This window comes from Dromaius novaehollandiae, chromosome 1 (assembly GCF_036370855.1).
Source record: "Dromaius novaehollandiae isolate bDroNov1 chromosome 1, bDroNov1.hap1, whole genome shotgun sequence".
Taxonomy (NCBI): Eukaryota; Metazoa; Chordata; class Aves; order Casuariiformes; family Dromaiidae; genus Dromaius; species Dromaius novaehollandiae.
In genome coordinates this window covers 133,240,431-133,265,364 of record NC_088098.1, presented here as the reverse complement: position 1 = coordinate 133,265,364, position 24,934 = coordinate 133,240,431, and the positions used below count along the sequence as shown (strand labels likewise).

Below are 24,934 nucleotides of genomic sequence, written 5' to 3'. Positions count from 1 at the left end.
CTGGTTTATTTTAGGTAGTAGATTTCCAACCAGGTAATTTTTCACCAAGGTATAACTAACCTGGATTTGTATCATTTTCTTTGAAATCAGTTTTTAAATTTAACTCAGACTTGTTTTGCAGTAGTTTAGCTGTCTGAGAGCAGAGGCTACCAGCTGGACTCTCAGAATTTGAATTGCTGCCCCACTATACCCCTCCACTCTGCTGTGTACCTTTTATCTTTTCTTCTGCAGATGTCAGGGCTCTATTATTCCAGTGGAAGTCAAAATGAGACAAAATAAATAATGATTCTGCAGTGTTAGTGTCTTTGTATTCTGATGCTCTCTATCATACATAAGTCAGAAGTTGCATGGTTGTGCTTTTTAAAGTAGTCCTCCTCTCTGCCTTTCCTTGCCTTCCCACCTCAAAAAAGACCCTAAACAAGTCCAGTAACATCATGTCCTGAGGAAGCATTTCATGCAGTCACAGCAGAAATAAAGACAATGTCAGCTGTCAAATCAAATGACAGCTCTGTGATGCTCATTTTAGGAAAGGAACTCTGCGTTTAGAGGGGAACTTAAGTCATGGGATGATGAATCCGCTACTGGCGTGTTACTTAGTTGGGTGAATCTCGACCACTGCAGTATGGGAATAAACTGATAAGACATCTTTTCTAACAGTGCCAAGCTCTCTGGCAGTGTGCCAGATTTCTGACAGAGTAATAAGAGTGCCATCTAATGAATTGTAAATGCTAATTTCCATTTGTGATGTAGCAGTTTTCAGAACCTGGAGCAAGTCCACTGGCTTCACTAGAAATGTGCCTTTTCCCTGTGAATGGCTGCATGTGCACCCTACTGAAGTACCTGTGCTTTCATGTAGTGACCTTCTGTGGTTCTCTTTATAAAAAAAAATTGAAGGAGTGCTGTGATAAAGCTGTTTATTCGTACAGTTATTCTTGACCATTTTTTCTTCTGATGATGTGCACATTACAAAACATAAGCTTTCTGGCAACAAAATCATTTGAACAGAATAAGAGAAAAGGCTGAAAATAGCTACTGAGAATTCAAATTAAAAGTTGGCAAATTTTTCTCCTTATTCCAAATATCAAATGTCTGTGTCCTCTTACTACTTTTCTGGTCCTTGCTTCTGTCATGATGCCCAAATTATCATATTCTAATCAGCCCATATTACTTCCCATAGTAATTTTTTTAATATCATTTTATGTTTGTCTGAGAAACTATCCTTTCCTTTAGGCTGGGTACTTGCCTCAAGTATACTTGATCTGGCTGTGCCTATTTCAGTCTAATCTCTCGTTAACTTTTTAGCAGATCCTAGCTATATGTTTCAAGAAAAAGAAATGCTGCACAGACTAAGCCCCACTATCTGCCCTACTAAAGTGGGACGATGGAAAAAATCTTCCCACTTGACTGAGGGCTTGTGTCCGCCTTGCCCTGTGTCTCCTGTGTAGATGTCAGGGTTTCTCCAGAGCTGCCCCTTCTCTCTACGCTGAACGCTGAGAGCAGCTAGGAAGAGCGGGCTCCTAATTTGAGTTCCTTGGCTAAGCGGGATGTGAAGTAGGATATAGTCACAGAGAGAAGTACTAAAAGTTCTGAAGTCTGGTAGAGACTGTGGGCTTTTAGGTAGTTGTAGTGACCTTTTGCTAGTGATGAAAAAGCCAGCTTAAGCTGTAAGATGTTGTGATTGTTCCTTACAATATGAAGTGGTTTTAGTGTCACAAGTTTTGAACTGTACTGGCTAGCAGCGAGTCGGGCACAACCTCCTAAAATACTCAGGTGTAAAGCTTTTACTGTTGAGCTTCAGAAAAGCTGCTTCTACTGTGTCTTGATTTTTGGCAGGAGTACAGTAGAACAGGTTTGGACAGGTGCCCCTAAACACTTAAATAGCCTGTAAAACAGAAATGAAGAGCTGCTCCAAAAGTGTCTTGAAAACTGAAAGTATTTATACAGTTATTCAACAAACTAGCTTGCAAAACTGGTTTCTTAAGTCTTAACAATAATAAAAAGCAAAAAGCCTGTACTTGCTTACTAGACTATTTTCTGTTCATCCTTTCTTCCAGGTAAAGTAAGATATTTAATTCAATGTAGGAGTAATTTCCTGGTTATGGGGGTAATTTCCTGGTTTTATGGCTATCCTGAGGTATAGTTTAGTTGCTATTAGAGTACAGATGTTTTCTGGTCAGTAATCAAAAATATTCAGACGGAGGACACCTAGTGGACAATCGCTGAAATATAGATAAGTTCACTAAATGTTTGTGACAATACGCAGTTACTTACAAGGGAAAAAATGCTGGAAGTGCGTGTACTGTGTAGAAACACCTTTTCTCCTAAAGGCAAGACCTATACATATACAAGACCTTCCTTCAGGAAGTCTGAGACTTCATAGGCTCTTTTGAAGTAGTAGCACTCTTTTTATTTTCCCCCTCCTCTCTCCTGTGTTAACTTAAATCACAGTTACAGAACATTGATGTCTAAAGCAAGCTATGGGCTTCAGCAGTGCAGTAAAAATATCTATGTCTCTGAGTTGCTTCAGTCACTTTCATCTGTCTTAGCTTGACCGTGTCATAGTTATCAAAAATTACAGTTGTCTCTTAGGTTGCATTAACAGGATACTTAGGAATTTCTCTTCTGACTGCTGCCAAGGAGGTGTTTTCTCCCCAAGGCTTCTTTTAGCATGTGCAAGGTGGCCTTGAGTCCCAGCCACTTTGGGGCTGAGTTTAAGAAAGTTGCTCTAGAAAGGCCAAAATGGAAGTTGGTGATGGTGGGAGATGAGGGAGGCCATCCGAACCTTTTGTCTTAACAGAAGGCTTAGTTTGTTTTTTGTCTTTCAGGCTAAGTGGGGTGATAAGAGCAGAAGGGGGGGGGGGGGGCACAACGACTTCAGGCATTTGGAAAAGTGTTTATAGCTTTGCCTGAGGTTTCTCTGCTTTGTGCTAGAGAACCACCATCCCTCAGTCCCCCTCCTTTTTGCTGCACTTTCACTTTTCTCATTCCCTCCTCTCTTATTTTTTCCAGCATGTCTCCCCTCTCATTGCTCTCTTTATTTAGTTCCCTTGTAGCTCTGTTTCTTTTTGCATTTTCCACTTCACCAATATAAAACGGATATAGCCTAGCCTCTGCTGTTTTTTGTGTCTTTTCCTTCACCCCGCATCTTTTGCATCTTAAACAAACAAAACAAGTTCCTCAAAGTCCTCTATTTGTCCATGCAGTACCTAGCAGGATGAAGCCCTGTCTTTGATCTTTGAACGCTGCTATAATAAATACAATCTGCAGTAGTAGTTTTGCCTACACTTGCACCTCTGCTCGTCAGTGATAGTTTATTATTGTAACTTCTTTGCTGTTCAAAGCCATGATTGTTCCAGGACAATGTTTGTTGTTTTTTATTTTGTAAATTTTTATTCAGCTCTGAACATGAACGTTGCCTTTGTAAGTAGCTGCAATAAATTTAAGAAGAAAAAAATCTTCAAAAAGTGAGAAGTAAGTTTGTAGGGAGGGAACATTTCCAGTTGCTTTCTTGAAGCTTGATTTCATTTAAAAAAAAAAAAAAAATCTGTCCAAGCAGGCCTCGTTCAAAGAGCTGAGACTAGTATATTCTCCCCGACCCCACCTCCATTATGGTTGTTTTAGTTTAAATGCCTTGTTTTATTGACTCGCTGCATGCTGATTTTATTAAGTACACAGTGATTTGCTTGCCCTTGCAACTTAGGCTTATTGCTTGGTGACATATTGAGGACGAATGGTGTTGGGAACTATGAATAGCTGACAGATTGCTGCAAATAGAAATGTGCATTTTGAGTTTACTGTAATTCATTTAGGACTTTCTTTCCTCTCTGACTGCCACTTTTGTTAATAAACAAAATCGTCATCACTGGCTCTTTTATTTTGTAGTTTTGCCAATTTGAGAATTCACCCTCATGGACTGGTGTTGGTGGATCTGCAGAGCTACAATGATCATATGAAAGGAAGAGAGGAAACCGATCAGGTATGGGTGCTGCTTCCCCTACTAGGCTTAACAACTAGATGGAGACCTTCCTTTTTCTTGAGGTGTATCAAAGTATGTCTTACTGCAAGTTTTGAATGTGAGTGCTTACAGATGAGGAGCAGCAATACTTGGTGTAGTTGCATACATATTGAGTGCACATGCATTTGCATGTCCTGGGCGTCATGTTGTTTGATGTGAAAGGTGTAAGGACAAAGCAGGCTTGGTTAGCCCTCAGTTTCCTCCATGCACTCAGGGCAGTGAGAAAGACGTGATGCCTAGCCCAATATCTATAGTATTGGTGTATTAGTTTTTGTGTTCTAATCTGAGGGGTGAGCAGCCTGTATAGTCAAAACTTCTTCCCCAAAAAAGAGAGAAAGGGGAAAAAAATTATCATCTTTTTGCTGATATTAAAGCTCCAGAATTTGGATATTTCAGGGATGTGATCCATCACTTAAGAGAGGAATGAAACCTTCCAGGATTCTCACTCACTCTCACTCTACTTGTGTCTGAAAGGTCTGGTCATGTTAACCAGGAGGACAACTAAATGAAAACACAGTGATGACAGCTGTTATAATGTGGACATATTTGCTAGGAAAGAAGCTGAGGCAACCAGCTATTTATTCATAGACTTCTAATGTTGTATTGGGAAGACTTTCGTTGCAGGTGCTACTTTTTTATTTAAGCTTTCTAAATAGCCTGATTTAACGGATGTTTTACATTAAGTGATCACTTCTGTAAATTCCATCTCTCGTTTGCTCTTTTTTCAGCTTCTAAACAAACTAGAAGAAAGAATGAAAGAATTGTTTCATGGTAGTATAAAAAGGGTGAAGCGGTAAGTTCATATATGTACTGCCACATTTAGTTTGATTGCATAGTTGTTAAAAGTAATAGGCTGAATTGTGCTGCACTATACTGCTGTAAATCAGTAGCCTGGAGTCTGAATTTGTGCGTGTATTTTTTTCCTTGATATTTTAAAATGGTTTTACTACAGAGTTGAAAGTATAACTGTGAAGTTTGTCATTATGTTAAGCATGATTTTCAGTGTTGCTAGTTAGGCAAGGATGATTTCTTTCATTATTTTCTGCAGTAGTTGCATTAAATGGGGGGAACACTGGGAACAGTGGTACAAACAGAAAGCATGAGCAGGCTACTCTGCAGGGGCTGGCTGGGGTGGCAGTGGGACAGAGACCTCTCCCGCTGGGCCGTGTCCCACAGTCCCTGAACAAGGCAAGCAGAGCTGGGCTGGTGATGGTGACCAGGGTCAGCCACAGCACTGTGACTGAGAGGCAAGGCTGTGGTGACAGTGTGGCTCCGAGGCTGAGCCAGGGGGTCAGGTTTGCGAAAAGATGTGGGCAGGTGGAGGCATAGCTGCAGTGTAGCTCAGGCGAGGACTGAGGGTGAGGATCTGAACTTAAATGCAGCTGCTGAGCCCAGGGGAATGAGGCCTCACACATCACTGTCCCCACAGCCTGACCAGGGTTACCCAGCTGTGCTGGGTCACAGCCAGTAGTAGCTCTGGGCAGCCAAACCCCTAGAGAGGATGCATGTGCTCAGGGCCCTGCTAAGAAGATCAAAATGGTTTATAACAAAGCAGGGTTTTTTTAATTAATTTAATCAAAGGAGGGTGATAACATGTTGTGTTATGCAAGTCTTCTGTCATCTTGATTTACTTAAGTATTAAGCTGTATGTCAAATTGTGGGGACTTTAACTGCAGATAATTGGTTGTCACTGGGAAAACTTTTCCACTGGAGTTCCGCGGGGCTTTGGAAGGGGTACACACAGCTCACTTTGGTGCCTTCCTAATGACTAGCAGTGACCAGCCACTTGGAACAAAAAGAGCACTTATTGCAGTAACCTGCTGGAAGATGCTGCAGGTGTTTTAGAGAACATGTTCAGAGATGGAAGTGATCTCTCTTTTTTCTTGTTTTTATGTAAAACGAACAAGATTCAGTAAAACCAAGCGCAAAACTCTGTAAGAGGGAGCAAACTGTAACGGAACAACAACTAAGTAGTACCATAGCAGAAAAGAATCTGAAGGTTATAGCTGACCGCAAATAAAGTGATAGTGATTTGAAAACTGACATTACATATCAAATAGTAAATGTTGCCTTTGGTGTTTAATAGGAATGTCGTATGTAAAACACAGAGAAGCAGTTATTTTGCTCTACTCAGTCCAGATGAACTGTCACCTGGAGCACTGCGTGCAAAACATAGATCACTTTCTATACATGCATATGGGCGAGAAGGTTTCTTTCTGAGGATATTTTAATACTGAAATAGATTATTTTGGGAGTTTGTAATCCATATGAGAGGAGCTTGTTAAAAATCAATCAGACAGAAATCTACCTGGAATGATCCAGATAAATTTGATTACCTCAGTATAGAAAGATGGACCTCTTAGAATGATAGATTAGGAAGGGATCTTGTAACATACCCCACTACTCCTCATCTCTTTTTAAATCACTTTGTATTCTTCTGATGTTTAATTTTGGTGAAGCTGTATGTTGTGAAGCAGTCCTGCTGGAAATCATTCCTGCTTTTTTGCTGCATATGATACATCCGTTCTTGCTTTCACCATGTACTGCCATCTTGTGGCTCGTTGAGGATACAAAATATTTCTGAGTTTATTCAGAATTGCTACGAAATTGGAAGAAGCTTTTCCATGTCTGGCTGCCTGCTGCACCCTCCCTTGCAAAAAACTAAATTTTCAGAAATTGTGTACATATGGGAAACTTGATCAACTTAATGCCTGCACGTTTTGCATAAAAATAAATGCAGTTGTTTTGAACAGCCATTTCCATTTCAAATGTATTTTGTCTTTTCAGTGTCTCACTGATTTGAACCATACGTGTATTTGGAGTTTAAAAAACAAACAAACAAAAACCCCCAACTACTGTTTGGCCAGATGCTTGAACAGATGCTTTAAAAAGTAAATGCAAACTACTAGCTAAGATCTTATGTATGTGAATATCAAGGGTTGTGCTTATACACTGTAAATGTGACCTGGCTAAGTTTGAAATCCCCTAGTGGTTCACTTCTGTGTTCCTACGTGAGTTTAAAATGTCTCTAAATACAACTTCAGAAGGGCCAGGCTCACTAATCTCAAAGAGTTGGCATTCTTAGATGAGCTGGAGATGGGAAGGGACTTTCTTACTGTTTTTGTCAGTGTTCTGCTCTTGCATTGCTCTGGTTTTATATTGTGTTGTTTCCTCGTCAAGGGCTGATTATTCTGCAGAGGCTAGTACGTTATATAAATCTCCTCTGTTAGGGCAGGCGTTGGTTCACACACATATCGTAGAAGTTGCATATAAAGAAGAATCTTTGATATTTCAGTTGTGCCTTAGCAAGCTGTGTATATCTGACATATAGCTAATAGGATTCTTAAATCCCTTGAGCATTAAATCTTGCAAGTTTTCTTAAATAAAGCAAATAATATTTGCAAGCATAAATCTATTATGCTGAATCCACAGAGTGTTAAAAGGGAAATTAAAAAAAATATTCTCAAAGGTTTTGTAATCCCTCTCCCTCTTCTTTCTTTCCCCCCCTGCAGACTGCCAACCATTCTGAGAGGAGGCATCATTGATAGATACTGGCCCACAGCTGATGGGCGCTTGGTAGAGTATGACATAGATGAAGTTGTTTATGATGAAGATTCACCATATCAGAATATTAAAATTCTGCATTCAAAACAATTTGGGAATATTCTTATCCTCAGTGGGGATGTTAGTAAGTATTGTCTCAAACTTTGAGGACTTTCTACCTGAAAGTGTCAGAGATGTTGTTTTCCATCTTGCTAAGATCATTTTGATAGATTATTAAGGGATGTGGTTGTGACATAGAAAGATAACATATGCATGCATAAATATATTTTCTATGTATAAATTATTTAAATAAAAAAGGCAGACCAGATCTGCAATCTAGAATGCATGAAAGTGTTTTTTTTTTTCTTTTTTTTTTTTCTTTCCAGAGGCTTTTTTAGCTATGGAAAGTGGCACATGGCAATAGAAGTTAGAGCGCTTTCTTCCAGAGCTTACTCTACTTGATCCTTTGATTTCCCTCCTTCCCCTCCCCCCCCCCATTTGTTGTAAGTGCCACCTCTTAAGGGCTTTTTTGTGACAGTAAAATAAGCTACTTTGATCAGTCTTCAATATGCAATGGCATTTTAAAGAAATGTGAAGAAGCTGGAGTTGATGGTGAGTGGGAAAAGTAAACCTGCTGCTCTCTTGACTCTCTAGCTGTAATGGTAGAATTACCACCTTAGTGAGATCAGCTAGAACAGCTCTGTCTTAACCCATTTAGCTGCTTTGTTGCTGAACATCTTTCAACTCTGTCTTCTTCAAAATTCTCGATTGAACTGTCAGTTAATGAGGACTGTGACGCAACCTTTTATGGGAGGTTCTTTGCCTCCAGTACTTGTGCCTGCTCATTTCTGTATTTTCAAAATGAACTTGTGAAGAGATAGGCTCCTGTCCTTTAAAGCTGGATAAAAATGCCATTTGTTTACCTAGAAAACCTAGGGAACACGGAGTATACTTTGTACAGTGTTTCTGCTGAGAAATACTGACTGAGGTAAATGAGGGATGTTCCTGTCTAGGGACAGAATAGCTGACTTCAGGCTAATAAGGGAGTAATTAAGAATTTTGACTACAGCAGTTTGAAACCACCAAAAATACCTCCAATTATTTAATTAGCATTCTGCAGCTGCCAGGGCAACCTGTGTGCAGATGGCAGCTGTGAGTGTTGTTTAATACTGAATTCATCAGCAAGGTATTTTCTAATTTGGTTAGAATTGCATCTGAAATAACCAAATTAGATATTCCATACTTTGGCCAGAAACTGTCATCTAAGTTTCATATGGAAATAAAATTTTATTTGAACACTGTCACAACATGCATCACAAGTAAAGGCATGTTTCCCTTTCTATTTATTTTCCACAGACTTTAAAAATACTGTTCTATGCCCTTCTGTCATTGTGCACTTATAAACTAAGTGCTGATTGCCAGGTGTAATGTTAGGATATGCAATTGTGCTGCCACACAAAGCTTTGCCTTACAGCTCAAATCTCTTATTGCAGCTAAGGAAAGTTATTGCCTGGTTTGAAAATAATGCTGAATAAGCCAGGAGGAAGTCATCCTGCAAGGCCCCTTGGTGGCTGGGTACTAGTGGTTGTACTTCTGTGCAGGGATCCTTTGGGTGCATCTACATCAGCTTTTTAGTAGCCAGAAGTGTGCTTTCAAAGCAAAAATCTCCTGATTGTCTCTTGCTCCACTTTGGTTTGCACTGTGGAGTGGTGTCAGGATGCATGAACTTGGATTCCTTTTAGATGAAACTATACTGAAAAGTGTATGCCAGCACCAAATGGGTGTTCAGTCCATGGGACTAGACTGAAACTAGTCTGAGGTTAAAAACCCACTGAAGTGTGTATAGTGTGAACATCAGGTCCTCAGTACCCACTGTTCTGCTATACAAGTCTGCTTGTCTTGGCCCATACCACCTGCTAATGTAGTCACTGTTGGGTTTGCATTGAGAACTACAGAAATCTTGTATGTCACTTTGAGCAGGATCACGTTAGCTCTGGTAGGTTATCAGCCTCCTGGTACCTGAACTGTTTAACTGAGAGCTGGGTTGTTTGTATACATGGTCCTGCATTGTTCCACTCTGTCACCTGTCGATTAATGCCAATTAATAAAGAGGAGAATTCAAGATGTAATGTTTCTGTCCAATTCTTTCTCTTCATTCCATTCAGACCTGGCAGAGAGTGACCTGGCATATACTCGAGCCATAATGGGCAGCGGAAAAGAAGACTACACTGGGAAAGAAGTGCTTATCCTAGGAGGTGGTGATGGGGGTATACTATATGAGATAGTCAAACTGAAGCCAAAGATGGTCACTATGGTAGAGATATCCTTTGACAAATGACTGATAATTCATTTTAACATATTCAGTGTGCATTTTCTGCTGGTGTCATAGGACTTCACAGGTAAATTTGTTTGATACTAATTTGCCAGAGGAGATGGTCTAAATTTAAATTTCTGCTTGTCAGTTTGGAGAGAGCCAATGACTGTGTATTTTGGCAGTGACCATGTAGTACATAGGTTCATGCTCCCAATCCAAACTGCAACTCTTGAACTATTTTTTTCCCCAGAAAACTATTAAAAAAAAAAAAAAACACCCTAAAAATAAAACAAACTTAATCAATGGAAATGTCAGGAGTTGGTGAATTGTATTGGTGGCAGAATGATCTATTCCAGCCTATTTGAAGATGACATCTTGCAAAAATAATGATGTAAATGAAGATTTCAACATTCCCCAGTCTAAATATCATTTGTAATGTAAACCCACTGTTACCATTAAAATTTAGATTATTCTAGGTTTTGGGCCCCCTTTGCTAGAAGCTAAAAATAATTGTTTTAAAAATGCAGTCTAACCTGCTTTAGCTTTGTGTTTTTTTAAAAAAATATAGCATCCTATTGTTTATATTTCAAGCTTTAACAATAAGATGCCGGAAATACTGCTTGTAAACAAAAACAAGCTGTTCTTAAACTTCTCACTGAATTTGGGGATGAATACATAAGCTTGGCTATTACAATTTATATATCTTACTATTCTGTTGTAATTTCATCTTGTTTGAGAATTTCTTTATAAAGAAAAGGGAACTTTGCTGCCTGTATTATTTCTGGAATGAGAAGTGCCTTAACCAACTTCAAACATTGACCAAATGGTGATTGACGGGTGTAAAAAATACATGCGTAAAACATGTGGAGATGTCTTAGACAATCTGAAAGGAGAATGCTATCAGGTAATCTTTATTCTGCTTTTATTGAAAGGGACATTTCAAATACAGTTAGATCTAGCCTGGAAAACTGCTGTGGGGAAGGTTTTTAGGGGAAGCCTTCTGATTTTCTTCACTTTGGGAAGAATTCCCCCCCCACACACATTTCTGAACATCAGTAGTTGGCAGTGGTGTTTGTATTGGAAGTATACATTAGCTTCAAAGTATTTCTCTCTCTACCTTCAAACTCTTTTTGAAAAAGTATAGCCTTTAAGTAATGTGACGTGTGATACTGTATATTGCCATCACAGAGGAAGTAGCAATAAAGATGTAGACTGTTGAATATCAGCTCTTAAACTGATGAAGAGAGAGCAGAAGAAATGTTTGTTTAAGCAAAGTTGTCCTGCGCTGTTGAGAATATACTTGGATACAAATTTGTTATACACAGCTTTATATTTTTGTTTGATTTGTGGTCAAAATCTCTTACTACACTCTTACCATAAAGAAAAAAATGCATGTAATGCAGCAGTTCAGGTTTTAATGTTTTCTATGTGCAGGTCAAGTCTGACTTCTTTACCAGAAGTCTTTTCTTTCTGTTTTCATTAATGGTCCTTAAGCATCTCAGAAGCACCAGTTTGCAGGTGTGAGTGGAAAAAAAGCATGCAAAAAATTAAGAGGTGTTGCATGCTACCTTGCATGAGTCAGTGCCCTTCATCCAAATAACTTACTTTGTTGGTACTTTGGCAACCAGTAAATGTTGCCCCCGTTTGGGGGAGCAGTGGTCACCCAGCCATCAGCAACAGAGCTAGGAAGTTCAGTCTTCTGGTGCCTTATGCTTGTCATAATTCCCACAACTGCACCTTCTTTTTATATGGTATAAAAAGTTGAAAATGGAGCCTGTAGTTAACCTCAAATTTAATTTTTGTACTTTTTTCCATCTTAATTCCTGTAAATCCATATTTCTTTCTTTATCTGATCAGTTCTAGGATATTTTGAGGACTAACTACAGTATTTCTCTCTTTCAGGTTCTAATTGAAGACTGTATTCCCGTACTGAAGAGGTATGCCAAAGAAGGAAGGATGTTTGATTATGTAATTAATGATCTGACAGCTGTTCCAATCTCCACATCTCCAGAAGAAGGTTAATCTTGTAATTTATTTTCCTAAACTTGAGGACTTTCCACACTTCTGATGCTGTGCTTCGTATTAATTAACAATTTCCATCAAAACTTGATTTCTGCCTGTTTTTTAGTACTAAGTCTGGGAGGGAGAGAATGCAGATAATACTTTTTTGAATTTTTCTTTCTTGAATACTGTAGAAAAATAAGTAGTCTGTTTTTTGTTTGTTTGTTTTGTTTTGGCGCTGTGCTCTCATTCCAGGATAATGTGAACTCATGTAACTCATGAGAAAGTGTATTTGGGCAGTACATGCTCCAGGCTATGCAAGCTAACTCGCCCTCCCCCCCTTCATACTTTGACAAATATTCAGGAAATTATGCTAAAGGAAAACAGAGGCATTCGCTTCCACCAATACTGCTGTTGGGCTTTGTTTATACCTATGGCATGGCTACTTTTGAAACAGATGTGTGCAAGTATTGGATGCATAATAATGAATAAGCCAGTAATGTGGTGGTTTGTTTTTAAATCCTGTATATGCAGATTCCACGTGGGAGTTTCTGCGGTTGATTCTTGACCTCTCAATGAAAGTCTTGAAACAAGATGGAAAATATTTCACACAGGTATGATACCTGGATGTAAAGAAGGATTTCTGTAAATGTATTGCAATCTACATTTACCGGATACTTAAAAACCCCCAAATCTCAAATGTCTTTAAACTTAAAAATATAATTTCAAGAATCAGTCATACTACAGAACATTTTAACTATAAGCAATTCTCGAAAAAGCAGAACAGATGTACTTTATAAACAGAAACATGATTTTTGTGCTAATGGCTCCAGCAGTAGAGTGTAAAATACGAAAATGTCATTTATAAAGGTATAGGAGAATTCGACACTGGTGAAGCAAATGGGAGGATAAAATTAGTCAACTGAGAGTAAATACTTTCTTCATGCTTCCTGTCCATTCCCAAAATAAAACTTTGGTTTAGCTTCTGGAAAGCAGATTTTGAACATTTAGTTTATTTGTATAACGTGTGGCATGTTGTGAAGAAATTTCTAGAGTTCAAATAAGACTTTATCCTCTTATAGAGAGCTTCTAATCCAACTCTAATCACAAGGAAATAATTTAAGATTTATGTACTTGCCACAGTATACCCACCCCATGTATAATATAATTGTGGTAAAGCTTTCATCTAAAGATACTTTCTGTCTGTAATTCTGAATTTTGCATACATTATGTTGTATAAAAACATAACAAGACCAGCAGACAGTTGAGTGAAGTGTGTCTCTGAAGTTTTATTTCTTCTGCATAACGCACATACCTTAACTAGTCTTCTGAAATGTGTAGCATCCAGATGCAGCATTTTGAAATTGCTTGTTAAACTCTGAAATAGTTCTTAACCTAGCTGAAATTTATGCATTTGAACTCCTTATTCCTATCAAGAGTTAGCCTTCTGAGGTGTGCAAAGGAACTGATTTACTGTTAAATTGGACAGGTTGATAAAGAAATGCAAAACTTATAGAAAGGGGTTTTTGGCAATATTAATTTGCTGCTTTATTTTAAAATGCTGTGGTTATGTGGGCAGGATAGATTCTTAATCTTGTGGTTGAGATGTGAGATATGATGAACACAGTCATATCACACTGTAAATCTTAATAGCTTTTCTATTCTGTTAATAATAGTAGTGTAAACATTCCTTTCAAGAGCAAAGCCTCTCAGAAGACTGCATCTTCTGGATAGAGTAAGCAGTTGTGTTGCAGTTGTCATGCCTATAACATACACAGTAAGACAAGCTTAATTTATCTGTGGATATATAGATGTATATCTGTGGACAGGCTTGTGTCATGGCTTTGCAGAAGGGAACTCTGGTAAGCGGCCTGTGCTGCAAGCTGGTGTGATGGCTGCGTGGCAGGTTGGGTGCAGGGGTAGTTCCACATCAGCTGAAGCCAGTGTTTGTCAGGGCTGGTGCAGCCCTGCTGCCCATCCTGTCCTGATGGAAGGGAATAACTCAGCTTCTTGAGCATCACTGCTTGCACAAGAAGGTGTGGCAGTACTGAGCCAGCCTTAATAAAGGTGGTTTAAGTTGTTGTGAAAGTGTGCAGCGCAAGTTTCTCTGCCCCAGAGCAGTGGGGTGGGACATGGCAGGGCAGGAAAGAGATGAATAATATTAAAATCAAAGTGCCTTGGATTGGGATTTGTGGCTAATTGGTAGCTAGAGCAAGGCCTGGAGTATAGAAGCAATGTGTTCTTAGACAACTTTGTCTTCTTCAGGGGTTTGAAAGGAGGAAAATGAATACTGGGGCAAATAGCTATCAGGGCTATCTATATATCTACTGATAGGCCTCCTAGCTCAGCTCTTTCAGCCTGTTTGATAGTCCTTGTAGCCTCTTCACACTTGAGTCTGATGAAGGACATTGTTCCTTGTAGGATCAGATTACAAACTTTTAAGGGCACTTTAAATAAAATCAGCTCTCTATATCTTTCTTAAAATAGCTTTTGAATTAAATTAACTGGAGCTGGATATCCAAAGCATTTGGTTAGACTGTGGACAGAAGTTCAAACATGACCATTACCAACTTTGGTAGCTGAGTGTGGCTGTACACTGAAAACTCTTAGGATTTTGAATGTTCTGGTATGTTAGTTAATAAATACTAGACTTTTTGGCTGTGTGTGTTAATACTGGCAATTTCAGTTACTTTGTTCCAGCTGTCTGTATCTAGAGTGCCTGTCTTAGGTAGTAGGCTGTATTTTACTTGTTGAAGCAATTGCATTCCTTTTAAGGCAGCTGTGTTTTAAAACCCAAGACTTAGGGTTTCTCCCTGCATCTGTGTCCTCTCCCAAGTTTCTTGAAGTGTTTTTTTGGTTCTCTAAAACATAAAATATATGAAATGTCATCAAGAGCAGCAGCTGGGGAACATCCAGCAGTTTGTTAAAGCCTTGCTTTAACCAGTAATAGGGAAATGCGTCGCCTCATAGAAAAGATGTTGCAAAAGGGCCATTCTCTTGTTGGCCAGTTGCTATAGTCATTTATTCTGTCTTGGCTTTATGTTGTACTAACATTTCAAGTATCTGCAGTAACTTGTCCTCTGATGGCCTTAGCTGCAAAGGTTACCTTGTGTGTCTTGTTAGTGTTGATGCCTTATGCAAAAGTAGAACTCTGTTTACAAAATGCCAGCCTTTCACATTGTATTGCTGCCTGACTCTAAATGCCACTATCAAGCAAAATAAATGGAAATGCCCATCACGTGTTCACATTTACCTCTGCCCAGGTTTTGCAAAATGTTTCTGTTTAGCACATGAATGGATTTGAGGCATTTCTCAGTAGATAGTAATAACAGAAAGGTGTATTATGCTAGGAGCAGACCACTGCAAGGATTGCTCAGGAACAGCATACAGTCAGCAGACAGTGTCTAGAGATCTCTAAAAGTAGTGCTCTAGAGTCCAGAAGTGTTGGTTGGTAAAAGTCTTTCAAATAGTTCTGGAAATAAAAACAGTTGCTAGTAAGTTGGTGACATGGAAGCAGTACAGATGGTGGTGGTCTATAGAGTGCTAGAAGAAAATAGCCAAGCACCTCAGGTTGCTGCATAACCTCATTCTGGTCCCATTCAATATACTTTCCTATAGAGTTCTAGTTACTGTCTGCAGCCTAACTGAGAACTAATTGAGCCTTTTGTGTGTGACACTGATTGATAAAGCTTTGAACTTTCAGAAATCTTTCATATTTCTTAATTACTATTAATGTTTGATAGTATAGCATGCATTAACTAGGAAAAAAGGTCCCACTTGCCAACTGGTTACATAATGGTACTTTTGATTAATTGACTTAAAATCCAAGTTCATCAAAGCTTCAGAGCACAGAAATAATCTGTTTTTTGACAGAATTGTGTTGAGCAGGTGGCATGATGGCTTGCTTTTTTATCTGCAGGAGATGACAAAATGGATGGTGCTGTTGCTGTAACTGGCTGTGAGTCTGTCTGCTTCTGCACAGTTGATGGATTTTCTAAAGAATATTGGCAGGCTGTAGATTTTGATTAGATCTTGCAGGTTATAATGCAGGCACTCAATTTTAGGATGCCATGTGCATCTGAGAATTTTTAAGAAAAGCTCCTAATGTTTACAGCTTCCTCTGATTCATATCCTGATTCATATCCCTCATTTCAGTGGAAACCAAAGTGAATGAGGAATGGTGTGTATACCTGGATCTGAGAGCTGAGAAGTGCTCCTGGACATGCAATTTAGTTACCCATTCAGTGTTTATATGCAGTGACATGAAATGCTTGCTTTTCCTCTATTTATTTATTTATTTTTAAGCCCAGCTCTTCCTGGAAATGTTGAATAAAAGCAGTTAATCCTGATGCCAGTAGAACTGCATTAATGCATTGCATTGCAATAATGTCAAGTTGACTATAAAAGTTAAGTTTCACTGACCAAAGTGCTAACACTTTATTGTGAAATCTCACTTTGTTGTAACAGGATTTCTTTTCCATTTGTAGCTCACCTCATGAACATAGATCAGGCAAATATTTTGTTTAGCTAAACTAATATCTGTGCTTGTCAGCAGTTATCTTATATTTCACTCATGCTTGTGGTGTGTACTATAGCATTTACAGGTCATAAATTATCTTGAGTTTTGATGGTACTAATAATTCTTACACAAGTGTGACATGCCAGGTGTCACTTCTTTTCCAAACCCGCATGCATTGCTTTGTTTGAAATCTACTTGGCAGCCAGCCAACTAGAAGTTCTGGTACAAAGTTTGCTAAAAATTCTGAGGGACATCCTGGTAATTCCAGGAGCATGTTAGATCAGGTTTTTGAAGGAAACAATTAACTAAATAAGAAGTTACACAGTGTGGAGAAGGTGAAGAAGACTTTGGGTTCCCCCTCCCTCCACCCACCTTCCCCCCCCCCCCCTTTGGCAAAAGTCAAACTCAGCAACTGTATGAAAGAGAAGTGGGCTTTAGAAATGCAGATGTGTTTTTTGTCTAGCTAACTTTAAGAAAACACTGATCGTGTTTTGCTCAGGGTTATGATTTCTCAAAATAGGTTTGTTAATATCAGTTTCTTTGTTTGCATATTATTCTGATGTTTAACCTGATTATTTTTTTGGGATGCCCAGGTGTTATACTTGGAGCAATCACAAAATGCTTGTGCAAGACACAGTTGGTGTTTTCAGGGATTGGTAATTGCCCCTGAAATACAGCCATTATGTTATGAACAATGAGAGAAATTAAAAGAGAGCTACTTTTCTCTAGGTAAATATTACTTACCTAGTTATGCTTATCCTTTGAGACTCTCAAAATAGCTTTCTTAGCAGCAGTTTCTTTCTTTGCATATTATTCTAATATATACCCTGGCTGTCCTCCTGGGATGCCAAGGTGTGGTACTCAAAGTGCTGGTGCATAATATCCTTCCACCACTAGGTGCCGACTGATAACTAATATTGGCTAGCAGTTTTTTAACATTAGAGAGAGACTGCCTGCAAAAGGCTTCTCAGACTATTTATTTGCATTTCTAAGGGATACAGAAACATGTGCCCAATTTTAGGATGGAGAGGCTTTTTTTTTTTTGTTGCTTGTTTCAGCTCTGGAGAGATAGAAAGGACAATTTATAGATTTCATTCTCTGTTGCTTTAAGTCTGTACTAAGTATATTGGGAAAAAAAAATCCTCCATAATTGCTCTGCATGTCCACAAATAATAGTCACAATGAGAACAAAAACTCGTACATTTGTGTGAGTGGTAGCCTTGCTTTTCATGTCCATGCTTTTTTAGCTACATCATCTACCTTGATAGTCTTGCATCTACACAGGACCTGGATTTCTAATGTGTACAAAGACAAGTGAGCTTCAAGACCCTCAATATGCCGAATTTCAGCCCTATCTGTATATTTAAGAGTCGAGGCCTGCTTATGAAAACTTGGAGCTGAACATAGTTCCACAGCACTGATACTTAGTCATATGGCTTGCTCCATTTCTCCTTCTGAAGCTGGTGCTTCAGAGTGCTTGGTGATATAATCTGGGTCTGGTTTGGTGAGATGCTCAGTGCTTGCGGTGGCAAGTCCTCGGTAACTGTGAGTGAGTGGGTACTCCAGCACTTGGTATGTCCCGAGGTCCAGTTTCATCCCTTCTGGACCTTCCTGCTGGGGTATTTCTGAACACACATTTTTATGTTAGAGCACCTTCTAAAAGCTAATATGGTTTTTAGATTGCCAAAGTGATTTTTAACTTTAGTGGAATTTGTACTTATAAATACACAAACAACTGGTGTGATTGGTGTTTTTTGCTCAACTGTCACTGTCCTGCACCTCAGGATACTATCTCAGGATTGTTCTAATCGCTGTGAAACTATACTCTGCAAGATGCCCAGACTGATTGTAAGGCTGTCAGTATATGTCAGTTTTACGTTTGGTTATCTGCTCTTTTGGGCAGCAAATAATTATGAAAATACCCTTTTTAATGCTAAGTTTTTGTTCTGCTGATCTAATCCTTTGAGGTTGAGCAGGCTATCATTTTCAGCCTGTTTATGAAGGGGAACCTTTAAAAATACCTCTGTACAGGAGGTTTTCTCCTGCCCAGTCTGGGTAGAAACATTCCCAGGACTGCTCATGGGTGTGCGTTCCAGTAAACAGTGCTAATCACCAGTGTGAAGGATCACATTTCTCCCCCCACCACACACATAGCCATACACCAAGCTGTTGCTTCCTGTCTGCTCTCTAGTACAATGTGGCCTGCCCTGTAAGTGTCCAGACCACCGTGCTGTTGCTCCATAGTTACAGTCCCCTTTTTTGGCTGCTGTGGGGGTTTTCTAATTAGCACTTCCACAGAGGGAGCAGGATTCTCCTTGACTGCAACATGAAAGGAGGCTAGAAGAACTCATGCATACGTGTGTGTGCGCGCACGTACACCTCTGATTTCTTGGCAGTTTGCCCCTTCAGAATTTCTATTCCTGGCACTTCTTTGTGTTACTGTGAGTTCAATTTTAAATTAATTGATCATCTGGCCGGTGGAGACTTCTTCAATCCACTTGCCTCCACTGTCTTTTTAAAAAAACATCCCTGCCACACAAAGTTCAAATCTAGCTTTGATGCAAGGTCTTTCAGGCTCAAGGTATCTCTTCACTTCTTAGTCGTGCTGAAGGGAGGAAGGAATTTAACCTTGGCTGTGTTCAATTCCTTCCCTTGTCATTACAAAATAAAAATACAAAGCCATGTTAAGTTTAAAGAAGACAAGCAAAACTCTTCTGTACTGCATTGCTACTGGATATCATTTGTGACATGTAGGGATGAGTGTAAGAAACTGGCAAGTATGAGAGGCCTTTCCCTCTGCTTCCAGATCACTCATTTACTTCCTAAGGTTATAGGAAACACAGGCCCAAATTCACCCTAACTAGTTGATAGCCATATCCCCTTTGTAAGTGGGTTAACTAGAACTATTAGGGTTCGTTTAAATGCCCTTTTTTTTTTTTTTAACTTCTTCAGAATTTAAAATTACCTCAAATGCTTTCATGTCAAAGAGATACCAATACTTGTTAAGAGGAAAAACAAGAATTAAACAAAGTAAATCTGACATTTTCCCGTTCTCTCTCTATCAAATTGTTTCAAATGAAACAAAGATTAGTTAAGTGGGGCGTAGGGAGGGATTTGGTGGCCTTCTTTCTCTTATGTTGAAAGTTATATGATTGAACAGTGTGGGAGAAAACTGAAGTCTAATTTCTCGTTTATATCCCTCTGGAGGAAAAAAAACTGAGTCATCAGTTTTAAACCTCATTAAACACTATGGTCAAGATTAATTATTGCTTGAATACATAGTGGCTGCTTAGAAGAAAAAAAGGTATTGCTTGTACCATTTAAGTGTTTTCATTAAGGGGAGGGAGGAGTTAAAATGAACACATTATCTGACTGGTCACTGTAGCACATTCTGGGCATGTTTCCTTGGATCATTTTCAGTGATGCAAGAATATGTCAATGTGATTGGCATTGGCTCTTAACTAAGACCTACAGTCTTAGTTAGACTCAGTTAATAAAGCCGTTCATGTTGTCTTTTTGAAAACTGTTAATAGTGAATTTTTCTGGATATCACTTTCTTAATACTGAAATTTTGTGCCTTACCTTTAGGGAAGGTCTTCATTCGGAGATTGGCAGTTGTGTGTCTGATGAAGAGTAAAAATTGCTTATTCGCAGGTTTCATTATTTTTTTCCTGCTCTTGGTTTACCACATTGTCTGCAGTGATTTCTCTGTCACTGAAGAAGGGAGAAAGGAGAGAATACTGAAATGGCAGCCTGGCAAAACTAACTGCAGATGCTTTTATCTCACTGTATCTTTCCTATTAAACCTCCTCTATAATAGTTGTATGCTCTGTAAATTACCTAGCAATATTTTCTATTTATGATTCAAATTGCACACACACAGGTTGGTAGGTTTGGGGATTTTGTTTTGTTTTTTGTTTACTTTTGCATTCAGTCTGATGTTGGAACAAAATTATATGCTTGGTGAAGGATGGCTGAACCAAGTAACTGCTGCAATGTCCTGGATAATAATAGGTTACTAAACAAGTATTACAGTAGTCTCTTCAGTGTTGTGCTTTATTCAGTTGTTCTGAGTTAGTGTTCATCTCTTACCTTTTTAAAAGCCTCTTCTGTTTTCTGATACCTATGCTGTTTGTTAAACCTGTCTTAAACCAAAGAGTGTATAGTTTATATAAGGCATGTGATCGTTCTTTACTGAATAAGTACGCATCTATCAATGGAATAGGGAAATTATAATCAAATGCATGTTTTTTGTATGCTTTCTTGAAAGAACTTTCAAGAATATGAAACTCTGTGTATAAGGTTTTTGAAAATAGTAATTCCCAATTAATGAAATTAATTAATAAAAAAAGTGTAATTCTCGAAGTCAAAATGTGCTCTAGACACTTGGTTTCTGCTTATCATCTGATGTTGCTCTATAGAAAAAACAGTGTTGAATAGGAGCTGTTTAGGTAGATTTTTTAAATAAAGTCCCTGCTCATTTCAGGCTTTGCCCCTTATGCATGTTTGTTTTTATGTGCACAGGTGTCAGACTCATCTTAGTTCCTTGCTTTTTGAGAATTTTAACTGCTTTTCAGTTGTGTTTGTGTGTCCTAAATTGTGCAGTTAATTACTTTAAGGTGGTTTTAAAAAATCTGTGAATGATGAGAAACAGGAATTAAACAATAGTAAAATGCTAATTCTTTAAAGACCATTATCTTGGGAGTTCAGTATTCCACAGTGTGTTAGCAGAACAACTTAGACATGTGAAAAGTAGGTAATGCAGATGTTTTGAAAGCATTAAATAAATCTTTCATTCCTACGGTCCTATAGAACTTGACCTCATTTTCAAGCTAGGGGACTTAAAATATCCAATAAGTTGTGACTTTGAGTGTTGTAATTTCCAATTAAATCTAGCTCTTTTTTCTTAGTTGAACCATCTGCATTCTTTCAGTCATATGCAAGTCACGTACATTATCTGAGGACAGGAAGGGACAAGATACTTTGCTCAGTAATTGAAAAAATATATATGCGCAAACATTTCCAGAATTCATTCAGAGCAGAGAGAAGATACTACCATGCAGCAGGGAGACTCTGTTGCTTTTAAGGCTTTTTTTTCTCTTGTCTCTTTTTCTTGCAAAGTTCAGGTCATTTAAAGATCAAAAGCAGTACTCTGCTAGGGTTATGCTAGAAGGCTTTTGGCCTCTCTAATCATGACCAGAAGGAATCATTCTTGAAACCAGGAAGCTGACTATGCTAGTAGATTACTGTTTCTTCCATTAAATTTTTGATAGATTTGAGTAGACCTTTTTCTGTCTAATGCATATTTTCCTATTATTAAGACTAATATTATTGTGATCTAAGATAAATAGTAAACTTTTGTGGCTTGGGTCTCTTGCCAGCATTTTGGGGGACTTTGACTAGTATGTTAGCTTAGTAGGAATTTCATATAGATGCATATAGTGTGAAAGTTCCTTTGTTGCATCTTCTACAGTAAATGTTGTTCATCCACTAACAGTGGTAAACTGTGTGTGAGGAAAGCTGAGGTTCCACTGGGTTGAAAGTAACTCTGAGAATGCTAGCTGATGCTTCTGTTTCTACTGATTAGAAATCAGAATAAGAAAGTAGGTTTCGTGACTAGGTAAAGGTAAAAGGCACTCATACTATAAGTTAATAGAAGCTAGCCATTATGAAAGGATGGAGACATACATGTCTCATGAAGATATGTCTTCCTTCCCCACAGATGACGCGATTTGCATGTATTGTGTGGTTTGGTTAGGTTCATCATGATCACATAACCTGCTGTTCCTGTGTTGTGCAGCATGGCTGGACATTGAGGTCTACAGATTGAGGTTCAGGGTCCTCATGAGAAGGATGAGGGAAAAATCTTACAGATCAGTTTGGCTGTGGCTTGCTCTCTGCCTCCTCTTCTCTTAAGGACATCAATATGGGCAGGAAGCAGGGTGTTAGGTAGGAAGTGTTCTCACAGCTGCTCCCAATTGTCCTTTTTCACAGGGTCTTCTAGGACTTCCATTTTTACAAAACTGGCTGTACATCTGATGCCTTTATGACTCTGTAATGACTCACATATTAGATGTAAGGGGAGCATTTCCAAAAAAGGGTATGGGACTTTTTTTGAAAACTGAAAGGGCCACATGAATTGACAGTGCCTGCAGCCTGCTTCCTTGTCCACATCCAAGAGACCAGTAGGGAAAATAAGATGGTTGTGGTTGGGCAGTGATAGGACAAATGGGTTTGTGTAATAGACTCCGTGGGCTGGCTGTGTTACAGCACTCAGAAATGGTGACATGACAAGGAGAGTACTTTTTCTTGCCCACATGAGCTCTTCTAGATCTCATCTGAATAATGAAGATAAGTGTCTGCCTGCCAGTCTGCTGATGGACCATTAACACTTTCTCCTCCTTGATCAGTATCACAGAACATCTTGTCTCTGCCATGCTGCTGCAGAGGTATATTCGTATTTGGTGGGTCTTTATTCAGTGCCTCATGCATAGAAAACAACAGCTGAGACATCTAGAGGCCATGCAGTCATGATTATGTTCAACTTCATAATAAATCAGTGTTCCAATAATTTGTGAGTATTTGCCACACTCTTAAAAGAGTCGTTGGCTAAATTATCAGCTAGTCTACTTAATTGTCTATATAAAAAACCATTCCTTTTATTTCAGGAGTGTGGTGGTTCTTTTGTTCATTCTTTTTCATGGGCAGGAGTGAGTTAAGTAGAAGATACAGCAAGGGAGATGAAAGCACAGGTAGAACAGATGCTCAGAACCAGGTGGGGCATTGCCTTGAACCAATAAGCGGAGGGAAGAAATACCCTCTGTGTAACCTCGATATATCTCAGTCATGGGTTTACAGTGTCCAGGAAAGTGTGAGAAGGGAGGAAAATAACAGGCTTTCAGCTATGAACTCCTCTTATGACTGGGGAGAAAAGCTACAGTGAAGATTTATTGCCTGCTTGGTGAAGGGCTTAGATCCTCTTGGAAATTCTTTGAACCAGCCAAATTATTTAGGTAGACTTTCTGTTTCGGACTGAACTCTGTAATACGTGCCTTGTCTGAGTAGAGTTTATAGTCAAATGACAAGTGTAAAGTGTCACAAAGAAAAATCTGCCAGTTCTTTCTGGTCTTTTTATTTCATTCACAATTAAAAACAAACTAAAAACTTTGTGTGTTCTTGTAAGAATATATCAAAACCACAAACCTGAACTTTTTATTGCTAGCCTCTGTGGTATTATGTGGAGAATGCTAGCTCAGATAAGTGGTTAGTTTAGTTTGTTGTAGTCTATTTAGACTGTCTGGATTTCTTTGTCAATGGTGCCCTGCTTAGTTTGTCTATATATGTTGTCATTTTTCAGAGGCGTTTTGAAAAAAGATAGCGAAGAAGATGACCAAAGAAGGCATTGATGTATCTATATATGCTTAATAGGAAGTTCTTACAATTAATTTAAAATTGGCTGAACTTTATGCTTAAATATTACTTTGCTTTGCTTTCTGCTCTGTAGTTAGTGGTCTCAAATGCAGAGTTCAGTATTATGCTAGGGCTAGGGGGAAGGTTTCTTTGCATTCCTTGATATTCAGAGGGCTGGCTCACTCTTACCCTACATTTTCAAAAGATTTGTATGGTATGGTATGGTACCAGGTATATATGGATAGTTACATGTCTTATTAGAGCTTTCAATACATGGGTTGCCTGTAAGGACATTAAAAACTTGCTTGTTACTGCTCAGCTTTAGACAAGGTTATGCTTGTAAATGGGAGGGGTTTTCTTTTTTTTTCCTCCTCTCTCTCCAGTTATAATCCTTCAGAGAATTTGTATTAAAAGAATTATTTGATTGGGGTTGAGGGGGGAGGATAGATATTTATTTGCCTGTGTGGGAAGGACTGTGAATTCAGGGATGTCTCATAATTCCGTATTGCACTGTTAGAGAAGATCATATAAACATTAATTTTTTTTCACTGTTGTTCAGAAAATGATGTTGCTAATATTCTTAAACACTCTCAGTTCCAAGAAAAGAAAAAAAATCATAGGAATAGTTTCCTTTTCAGAAGCATGATACAGAGCAACTCAAGACAATGTGGCCTACAGCCAGCAGAACATAGGCATAATCTGATTTGTTTTGTCATATGGAAGAATCAGTTTAAAATGAATAGGTTATGGGTTTTTTAATATTGCATTTTAATGTTGTAAAAACCTAGGCAATGTTAAATAATTGAGAAAGTCTGGATGTTGTAATAAGTGTTTACTAATATATTTAAGCAATCGTAAAGAAAATGGTTATTGAGTAGATGTTGTAGGTAAACAACACATGGTGGTCTGTTTTAACGGGAAGCCCTGATGTAATGGCTGTTTCTGCTAATGAAAGATGGATAATCCCCCCCATGCTTAGTCTTTCATGAAAAGATACAAATTGTTGTGTGCTGTAGGCTGAATGAAGACAAGCTGTTTGATATTTGCCTTGTAAATACTAAATGTTAAGAACAGGATGTATGTGGTTCTGAAGTACATGGAGCCTTGCATTAAGGTCTAAATGTATATATTC

At 38.6% G+C, this 24,934-nt stretch overlaps 1 protein-coding gene across 1 annotated transcript in view; it reads left to right on the top strand.

Moving 5' to 3' along the window:
- SMS (spermine synthase) overlaps window positions 1-24,934 on the top strand; it is a 64,409-nt gene that overhangs the window by 33,275 nt on the left and 6,200 nt on the right. The window contains exons 3-9 of the mRNA XM_026120695.2: window positions 3,883-3,976; window positions 4,744-4,808; window positions 7,528-7,703; window positions 9,724-9,878; window positions 10,687-10,776; window positions 11,775-11,889; window positions 12,408-12,487. Coding sequence (XP_025976480.1) covers window positions 3,883-3,976; window positions 4,744-4,808; window positions 7,528-7,703; window positions 9,724-9,878; window positions 10,687-10,776; window positions 11,775-11,889; window positions 12,408-12,487 — 775 coding nt within the window. The remainder of the gene's footprint in view (window positions 1-3,882; window positions 3,977-4,743; window positions 4,809-7,527; window positions 7,704-9,723; window positions 9,879-10,686; window positions 10,777-11,774; window positions 11,890-12,407; window positions 12,488-24,934) is intronic.